The sequence below is a fragment of the Microtus ochrogaster genome, linkage group LG7_11, assembly GCF_000317375.1.
Source record: "Microtus ochrogaster isolate Prairie Vole_2 linkage group LG7_11, MicOch1.0, whole genome shotgun sequence".
In the NCBI taxonomy this organism is placed as follows: domain Eukaryota; kingdom Metazoa; phylum Chordata; class Mammalia; order Rodentia; family Cricetidae; genus Microtus; species Microtus ochrogaster.
Genome location: NC_022032.1, coordinates 25,895,183 through 25,905,861, shown reverse-complemented (window position 1 = coordinate 25,905,861; position 10,679 = coordinate 25,895,183). Strand labels below are relative to the sequence as shown.

The 10,679-nt window shown below is 37.7% G+C and overlaps 1 protein-coding gene across 1 annotated transcript in view; it reads left to right on the top strand.

Moving 5' to 3' along the window:
* Neil3 (nei like DNA glycosylase 3) overlaps window positions 1-6,050 on the top strand; it is a 44,381-nt gene extending 38,331 nt beyond the window's left edge. Inside the window, exons 9-10 of the mRNA XM_005362604.2 lie at window positions 3,784-3,958; window positions 5,588-6,050. Of these exons, the coding sequence (XP_005362661.1) occupies window positions 3,784-3,958; window positions 5,588-5,770 (358 nt within the window). The 3' untranslated portion in view covers window positions 5,771-6,050. The remainder of the gene's footprint in view (window positions 1-3,783; window positions 3,959-5,587) is intronic.
* Window positions 6,051-10,679: the final 4,629 nt, after the last annotated feature.

The window sequence follows — 10,679 nt, the reverse complement described above, 5'->3', positions numbered from 1 at the left end:
TGTGTTGAAGAGAATAAATCAGGAAGAAACTTTACGATCAATCATGATCAACTAGCAGAATAAATGTCAAGTGATGAAATGAATTCTCCCAGCAGCCCTTCTGCACCCAGCTACTTTACAAGGAATAAATTGCAAATTACTGTCATTTATTTCATTTTTCTCCTTGTCTGGCAACTAGAGTGTTCCTCTCATGGACAAGATGCCTCGCAGAGGCTCACCACAAAGCCCTGTTAAAAACAGGTGGTCCACTCAGAATTTATAGCCAGCCTATTTTCTTTAATAATCATAGGGTAATTAATTTGACTTTTGTTCCCTCAATTAGCAATCTCTTTGCCATTACATTGCATGCTATGTTGATAAGGCTTGTTTCCGGATTGATCTCTAAATATACTTGAATGTTATCCAGTTGCCAGATGATAAATCAGATAATTGAACGAATTTTTAAGCAGTTAACAATAGCTTCTAAAAACCAGTTTTAAGTCTTTGATCCAATTACTGTAAACACAGAGAAAACATAGTGATACATTTTCAAAAAAAAAAAGCGTGTGTTCTCTCTGGAATATCACACAAAGGCTTGCATGGGAGAGTAATGGGCCCCATTGAAATCGTCCGTGTTTTCCCATGTCTGTTCCCATCAGTAGTTGGAAGCCCTGCACTTGTTTCTCTCTCACCTCTTGGAGTTCCTACTCACCTCACTCATTTAATTTCTTCTTACTTTAATATTTGAAATAATCTTGGATTGTCAAATCTACATCCAGTTGGACTGACTAATCAAAAACTTACTTCCACGAAGTATTTTTGTTATAATAAACCATTCAGTCTTTAAAAATCAATAACTTAAATTAGTGATTGCTAATATAACAGATTTCCATCCCAGGGATGGGTTTTTTTTTTATCTCTGATTTCTTTATTTTTAAGCTATTAGGATGCAACCCATATGTTTTGTGTATTTCTATTATTTTTGGAGAACTTGTTATGCCTCAAGCATTGTCCATGATCCTATTGATGCCTACTCCAGTACACTATAGCCAGGAAGGCCAGATTCAACAAACACCTGTTTAGTTATTTTTGTGTTAAAAAACACAGAATTGAATAGTTGCCACAGAGACTCACAAGCTTGGCATACATGTCTGAAAAGGGTTTGCTAAGTTGGCCTAAATATCACTATCCCACTTATAAATTGATATTCAAAAGATGAGCCTAATTACCACAATAACTTCAGCTGTCCGTTATGCCAAATTTACCTAGGCAAAGGCTCTGCTCTCTTTGGAAAGTTTTTAAATAATGATAGAAACAAAGAGGAACCAAGATATCCTCGATTAAGCTGAATACTTAATTAGCCCGGATAATGTTTTCTATCATAAAACAGGATAGCTTGTGCATATTTAGAGTTGATGTGATCGCAGGTGGCAGGAGTAGCTTGGTTCCATTAGCTCCACACTTCACAACTTAATGTGCCTATGAATCACCTGGGACTCTTGTTAGCAAGCAGATGCTGATCCCAAGGGGACTTGGAGGAGGGGCGATTAGCTCCCTGTGTCTGAGGAGCTTCTGGGTGATCCTAATGGTTCTAGTTAGTGGGAAACATTCTGGCTACCAAGGATACAACTAGAACAGTGTACAGCCAGCTTTATACCAGAGAAGACATCATGAAAGACAAAATGAAGAAGAGGCAAGCCTGCAGCCTCTTATGTCCCATCTCCCACTTTTGTACCCCAGAAAAGAAGCTTCATAGGAAAAAACTGAAAGCTCTCCTTAGTTAGGTCTGTGAAATTTGGGTTAACACATAAGACAAGTGAATTAGGAAAGGTTGAACTAAGTACTACCAAAGGCAGCACTTTAGAAGTCATGTATAAAACTGTTTCCTTGTTCTTCTTCTGGTGTGGGTGTGGTAGCTAAGGCCCCTCTCACGATGGGTGTGTGCAATACCAAACTCCATGCTTAACCCTTCCATATTTCCTTAAGACAGGCTCTTGCTAAACTGAGCTGGCTGGCCTTGAACAAACAAACCTCTTGGCTCATTCTTCTGAAAAGCTAGAGTTACAAGCCTGAACCACCAGGGCTATCAAATGTACATAAAAATTGTGTTTATGTGTGCAGATATGGGAAGCCCCCTTCCACTTATGTCTACCAATACCCTTACCCTCATCTTCTTTCTCCCTTAAATTTATTACTATTTATGAAACCACTTCTGTTTTGACATCTATTGACTTCTCTGTAGCCATGCAGATAGTTAGCTTCTCTGGAAGCTATGGTTTGAGATTGCCTCTAGGGACTTTTGGTGCAAAGGAAGGGTGTAGAGAATAAAAGCCCTGTGGTTACCTCTCGGCTTTCCCATTCCAGATTTGATGTGAGCCATCATTCTAAGATATTAATATCACCTACTGGCCACTCTGAAGAGAGAAGCAACGAAATAGTTGCTGGTGAAATATTTAATGATAATATGATTTAATGATATTTACTACTGATGAAATATCTAATGATAATAATATTTAATGATAATGCTGTCCATAGTAATCACTGTAGCTACTTTTGTGTTCCATGTAGCTGCTATATGAGCAGCCTCAAAGCTGTGCTTAGATTGGTTAAGGTCTCTGCCAATGGATATTTTTAAACTAATATGTTTAATCATATCTTTTTATGAAGTTTAAATCAATTTCACCACAAGTGAACGATCATATTCTCTGAGTATTTCAATTAGATATGCTGTTTGAAGCATCCTTATTGAAACACATATTGCAAAATTTGGTCTTGGAGGCCATGAGAAAAGGAAAATACTCTTGATTTCTAGGTATTTAGGACAATTATTATTATTATTATTGTTTGAAATTTCTCACATTGTGAAAAGCAGACTATTTTACTGTTAAAAGAAATTTAAAAAATTGGGATGTTATGATTCTGGTCTTCTTTTGTTTTGGTGCTGAGGGTCAAACCCATTTTGCACATGCTAAGTCTACCATCTACAACCTGGGTGAATGCCCGTCCTTTCCATTCATTGACATGAACACTTTTATTCTGAGCAGGTCACTATATATGTGTTGCTTATAATATATAAGATACAGAAAATTAAAAATTATAATGAAACTCTATTCTCTTTCCAATGAAGAAATTGCATATATAGCTGAAGGACAAGATCCCCTCCTGGTCTGTGTTCGCTGTGTGCGGGGATGATCTCCAAACACCCTGGGTTTTAATTGTAAAGAGATGAAAGCACCCTTGCTAAGCCTCATAAAATGCACATTGTTGCTCTTCCCAGCTGCCTGTTTCTTACTAAAATGTTATTGTGACTAAAATAATAACCCTGATCAAAGAAAGGTCCAGAAAATTGTTTTAAAGTGGACAATAGCTGCTCACAAGATGGCCTCCTCGGTGCACTTAGTGTTTGTGCAGATGAGAAAATAATTAGATATGATTGTAACCCAGCTTGCTTTGTGAGATGTGGCCGGTCCGGGTAGACTTGAGAATATCTCAGAGGAAATAGAAGTGCGTGAATATGGTGTAATATATGGTAAGGGAAAAACTGAACATCAGAAATGAAAGCTTGAAAAAGTCCTATATACCACATATGAATTCACTTTTTCCTTTTTTCAGAAATTTTGTGCCTTTGACACATAGTGAGTTTAGAAATCAATTAGAATTGCTCGGAACAACAAAAAATTAACAGCATGATAACCTAAAGTTGCTTTCTATAGGAGTAAAACTAAGTGCATGGGGCAAGGCGTATGAGTTACCCTATTAGTGCTACTTGCTAGGCGACCATTATTGTGTGACCTGTCATTACAGTGGACTCCAAACCAATACGATGGATGCTCCTCACTCTGTAAATGCTGGCACTCCTCGGTGCAAGAAGCACAACCGCCTTTGTGTTCTCCGCGTGGTGCGGAAGGATGGAGAGAAGAAGGGGAGGCAGTTTTATGCCTGCCCTCTGCCCAGAGAAGCACAGTGCGGGTTTTTTCAAGTATGTGTAATATTTCCCATGCTTGCTATGCATCAAGTGAATTTGAATTATTGTAATGTGGCAAATATCAGTGCTTGCATCTTTACTCATCTATCTATCTTTTTTTTTTTTTTTTTTTTTTTTTTTTTTTTATCTATCTCTCAATCATTTATTTATTTATTTGTGGCAGGAACCTCCCAAGTTCTGGGATTACAGTTACACACCATTTTAAATGGTCATACTAGTGTTCAGAGTAAAGCATGGTGTTATATTGTTCAGCGAATAATATTAATATTACTGATAGAATAGCTATTGGATTAATACAGCATTTCATATTTTTAATCACAAGTGTATCAATGTTGTTCTTTGTTCATTATGATAGGTAGGAAAATACTGAGGTCAGATGTGGTGTTTCACCTCTGGATTCTAAGTACTGGGGAAGTTGAAACATGAAGGTCTTTAGTTTGAGATATAATGAATTCCAGACCAGGCCGGACTGTGAAACCCTATAGCAAAAAAGAAGGAAGGGAGAGAGTGAGGGAAGCAGGCAGAAAGGCATGAAGTTACTAAGAAATACTGAGTACGAATTCTTTAAAACCTATGGCTTATGCATTAGGTGGAGTACATGAGAAAAGTGAGCATACGTGCTGATAATCGCCTTGGATTTACAATAACCTTAGTGAATTCTACTATAAGGGTAACCTGGTTGAGGGGTGTGGAGGAGATGGGAACAACAGCCTATGGTAATCCAGCCCCAGGTGATTCTTTGTACCTGGTCTAGTGGACGGAAATGTGTGTCCCATCCGTCAGTCTCCTGTTTTCCTCAGAATACACCTTCTCACCATGCTGAATGCTAGTCTGATGTTCAAAGACACTCGTTTCTTTAACACTAGTTAACCTCCTTATGACATCTAATAGAAAAAGGCAAATGTTGATCCCTTTCAGTGCTGAAGCAGAAACATTTCTGGTTTGTCTTACTGAGAAATAAAATGTCTCTCTGCCCAGTGTGCAAACTTTCTTAAGGACATTGCCAGCTGAAATTTGATGATTTTAGGTCCTACGCCTAAGATATGCTTCTATCACGATAGATTCACAGATTTCCTCAAGAACCATTTTAAATATAATGGAAAATGATGTTAGTAATTTTATACTGCTAATACTATCACAGCCTCCTTCATTCCTCTCTTGAGACCAAATAACTAGGAATGGGTTTGCTTAATTTAGTCTGGGCAAGTACCTGCTGGGCTCTTTCTTTTTTCTAGGAGAATGATGGAATGTAGTATTACAGTTATAATCAATATTTGATAATGCTTTAGAACAAACATAAAGCTTGGATCCTGATGATAGCTTCTTATCAAGAGTCTGAGAGTTCTCAGTTACTTTGAATAACGGGAGGAACTTTTTATATGTCTTTAGATAAACTGAAGTTTGAAATTAGGACAATTAATGTGTGATTCAAGCAAGTTTACTAATAAAATACTTCTTATAGCATATGGCTTTTCAATACGCAGCACCTAATAATTTACTCTGGTAAATTATTCACTTTGGTAGTCACAGCAGTGAAATCAGTATCACGTCAAATGAGGCTAGTGTTGTCTGTTCACATCAGAACTTCATGCATTCCTAATACCGTGTCTTTTCCTCCTTTAGTGGGCAGACTTAGCCTTCCCACTCTGCAGACATGGCAAACGCTCCATTATGCGAACTGTACTGAAGATTGGACCTAATAATGGGAAGAAGATTTTTGTATGTCCTTTGGAGAAAGGAAAGCAGTGTAACTTTTTCCAGTGGGCCGAAAGTGGACCAGGAATGGAAATTATTCCAGGATGCTAACATTTTCTCTTTTTAAAGAATGTCTGGCTTATGAACGTCTCAAATTCACAATGTTCAGTCCCCTTTGTTTAGTAGAAAGCTGATAGAATACCTGTGGTTCATATAAATTAAGATACTGTAGTCTTTGAGAAGTATTCTTTGTTTAAATGCATTTGTCACCTTCCCATTTATTTTGTCATAGTGATCATGTTATATGTCACCAGGTGGACAGTACATTCCCTTTAAAGTGTATATTTAATATATCTACTAATAAGGACAATAAAGTATCCTTAGTATGGTTTTGGTCTCTCATAACTTTTTTGGTGAGCAGTAATTTATTTGTTTTTAAGAGATTATGGAATATATTGCATTATAAGGTAATCATTGTATTATGAATATTAAGCTCCTATTAGATGATAGAGATACACTGAAAATTTCAACGATTTTCAGAGTTTTCACAGAAAATTGTAGGGATCCAAACTAACATGACAGGACAGAAGGCACGTGTATAAAGCGATGAGGGTTGATGTTTTCCTAATTTGAGTCTAATGTAAAAAGGTAAGTGCACCTCTGAATCTTAATGTATTAGTCTAATGATGACCTGAAATGTTATCCAAAAACCTTAACTTTTTTTTATTTGTAGTGTCGTGTGTGTGTGTGTGTGTGTGTGTGTGTGTGTGTGTGTATGTGTGATGCAGGTGATAAAACCCAGGTCCTTTCTCATGGATTCTAATATAGACCTTCATACCTATGTTATTATTTTAGTTTTAGTTTTGTTTTAGCACTCATTTTTGCCTTTTCCTTCAAAGTTAGATTAACTACCTATGTTCCTCAAGGGGAAAAATAACAATCAATCTTAAGGTATTTTTGCATGTTTGTAGAAAAATCCTTTCAGAGAAGGGTCAATGTATTTTTTGAAATGAGCAGCAAACCCTTTCTCTTCTACCATTAAATTGTCCATGCAGAACTATAGAAGTTAATAACACATGAAATGCTAGCCAACAACACATCACATTCCTAGTCTTTTATGTGTTAACTCTGTACTGAAAAGGCAAAGGTGGAAGCAACCCAAGATCAATGGTCATTACCCCAAGAGCTCAAGAGGCAACAAATCTGTGTGACAAACCAGGAACTGAACTGGACAACTGATAGTCTCCTCTGACTTGACATTAAGTAGAGAACATGTGCCAGGAATGAAGGAAAAAACAAACGATATGCAGCAGAGAGAAAAAGGCCACAACTGAAAGACTTCCATAACGGCCCAGTCCTAAACCGTGCAGCTGAAAATAAGGAAGCACAATGAGAACAGAACCACAACTGGTTTATTACGATAAACTTAGATCCTTATCCAATAGGAAGTGTGTAGGATCTATATGAGGCGAATTTTACTGAGGAACACCAAAGACTCAGTTGGATGGACAAAGCTCACTCTTACTCAGCAAGGTTAAATATTTAAAATATACCATTATTATTCCTATCTAACTTTGAATTTTAATAAAATTCTCCAAGAAGAAGAGAGCTTGTCCTTACATTTTACCAATAACCTCCGAGTCCCTACCTCTCTAATAGCTAACTGGATCCTGAATAAATTCATGATACTCAATGGTGTAATGGAGAAGACAGATTCTTTTAAAGGAATTCTTTGGAAGAAGAAACCATCAGAAGTGATTTCCCATTTCTTACAGCTTCCCCCCCCCCGCGCCCCTGAGAGCAGAACAAAATCATGGGATGGGGGTAGGAACCCCAATTCATTCCGTTGTGGCTAGCAGAGCCACCGGAAAGTAAAGGCCGTTTCTGAAAGGAGATATTCAGAGAGGGAGAGCCCCAAGTTCTGTCATTAAATTCTATTTAAGTCATCACATCATCACAATACCATCCTTCTATGTGGAAGATAAACTGTAGGGTTCATAATGATAAAGGAAATGATGCAAAAGCTAATAGATGTTGAAGGTTAAAGTCTTAAGTGGGGGATAAAAACATGAAACGGGATGGGTTAGCCAAAACTAAGATTGTTAGCTTTTTGGAAACCCACCTCTTTATAAGCTAATTAAAACAAATTTTAAAAGAAGTATGTACAGAGGTACTCTTCATAGATAAACAATGCTGCTCTCCAAAGACATGGGTTTTTACGTGTAAATTTTAGTACAAGATATGGGATGCCTCTTTTTGAGTTATTGCTCCAGGAGGTCCCAGAAGCTCTTGAAACAATATAGAATATTGTCATTGTTCTTGGTTGACCACCATGACTAGATGGTAAGGTGCTATCACTTAAGACACTTCAGTGGCAGGACTTCAAGAAATCAATTGGAACTGACCAGGATACTCCTTCCCTATTGACTAGCTTGTATGGTGATGGGAGGTCTTATGTAAGTTTCTGCAGTGGGGAAGAAATATCACCAGTGATTTTTACCTAGTCCCGTGACCTGCCAGATAAGATGTGCCCAGTATTGACATGAGGTTATGGGCAACACCAATAACTTTCTGACTAGATTTAAGGTATGTTCTACAGGAGATAGCTCATGCCTGGTCTTATAAACCTGGCCAAAAGCCCATGGCTGCAGATTTCATAGGCCCTGCTAGGAACCTACTATTGTTTTGCTAAATAGTCATGTTGTCAAACTGTCTGAAATATTTATGATCGTACCCAAAGACAAGTACTTATTTTTGCCTTGGTAAGAGAAGCATAATTTTGTAATGGGCAATAGTTAATGCAGAAGTTCATAGGGTCAAAATACTGAGAAGTCATGATTAATAGGACTTCTGTGTCAACTCCCCATGCCATTAATGCTCAAGAACACATGGAAGAGAAAACAGAAAGAATTTAAGAGTGCAGCTATCCTCTGAACACCTATAATCTCACAGCTGTGGTTATCTATTCAAGACCTGCACAAAATCAGACAAGTCAAAACTCCATCATAGATGAGGGACAGAGAATCTCATGAGTCTCCACTCCTAGCTGAAAAGATTTGGAAGCTGATGGTTGCTGGGGAGAGTCAATTTTCTTTGGTGGTATGACCACTGGTAGATTGACTATGCTGCAGTGTCAATCTGCACACTCATACACATATGTGTGAGAATAATTGGACCCGGTAGGGTATTAAAAGAACCAAACAAGCATGAAGTTAGGAGGTTGGCATGTTGATGAAGTCTGGGGATAGTTGGAGAGGGAGATTGGGAATAGATGTGATTAAAACAGATTGCATACATGTATGAAATTCTCAAGGAATAAATTAAAACACATATATAATATTTAAAAATCTGAAACACTAACCAAGACAGTTTGTAGTTAAATCTCACCAGATGACTCCCTGCTGAGATGAAAATTGTAGTGATGAGGCGAGCAGGCCTGCTTTTCATCCCGCCCAGCTCCCGCCCAGCTAACTTTACACCCGAAATAACAACACACAAATTGTATTCATTTAAACACTGCCTGGCCCATTATATCTAGCCTCTTCTTGGCTAACTCTCATATTTTGATTAACCCATTTCTATTAATATGTGTAGCACCACGAGGTGGTGGCTTACCAGGAAGATTATAACCTGCATCCTTCTCAGGGAGGAGAGCTATGGCGTCTGCCTCACTGCCTTCTTCCTCCCAGCATTCTGTTCTGCCTTCCCCTCCTACCTATGTTCTGACCTATCAGGCCAAGCAGTTTTCTTTATTAATTAACCAATGAAAGCAACAGATAGATAGAAGACCCACCTATATCAGAAAATATCAACTCTATTGAGAGACAGCGAATCTGGAGCATCCACCATCATATTCACAATACTCATGGTGTGATTCACAGTATACTATCAAGTGGAAAGACAGCATCTACATCCACTTCAGAGAAAAACCAATCAGGACGCAGTTCCAATATGATCCGAATATCAGATGTTTCTAAAAGGGCCGTGAAACATATTATTGTAACAATGGTTGCCAATTTTAAGGAGGAATATACAAGAGGGAAACTTGAATCTTGAAGTAATTTAGACAATCAATGATTCCTGCAAAGCAGACTCAAGAGCTGAGCTGCAGGATTCCAGAACCTGTATGTGGTAATCTTTCAGTTTAACTTTTCTAAAGCCTTTTATTAAGTTATGACAACTTATATATGCTAAAGGTATTTAATAACACTAAAGTATGATTGAGGAACATTTTATTCAGGACCTTCAAAATAACCATAGAAACAGGGTGTGGTGGTGCATGCCTCTGATTTCAGCACTTGGGAGGCAAAGGCACGTGGGTCTTTATTAGTTTGAAGCTAGCCTGATATATATAGCAGTACCAAGTCAGTCAAGGCCACATGATGAGACACTTCCCACACACACCCACAAAATAAAGGTAAATAAAAAGAACTTAAAAATAAACAGTGTAGATACTATAACAGATTGGGCTCTGAATTCATCATGGCAACTGGGAATTTATAGCTTCAGAGAAGTGTAGGGAGCAATGAATACAGAATTACTAAAAAGAAACACCCATAATAAAGGAGGCCAGCTCAATCAATCTAACAGGATTCTTAATGAAGACAAGCCAGGGTGATCAAACAACATCTGGGAATTGGTAGATGATGGGGAACCTGTCCAAATATGGAACATGAGGCAATTCTGACTAATCTGATGGAATATTTGCTAAAACAAAATTTTATAAGGAAATGCATAGATTCAGATTCCTGGCTCATGTCTGGCCCAGTAAAATGTGTTTGTCATATCTTACCAATATTTGCAAGATTTGTATAGAAATGGTAATATATTTTACAAAGCAAGATCTGTTTTTCTTTGTATATATTGCAGCATCTCATATTTTTAAGGGGGTATTGCAATAACTGACTATCCTTCTATCTGTAGAGCTCTACAACTATAGTAAGGCTTAAACCCTTCACATTTCTTAATATTTATTTCCATAAGAGATTGTACATGTGTGTGTATGTGCATATGTTTGTAT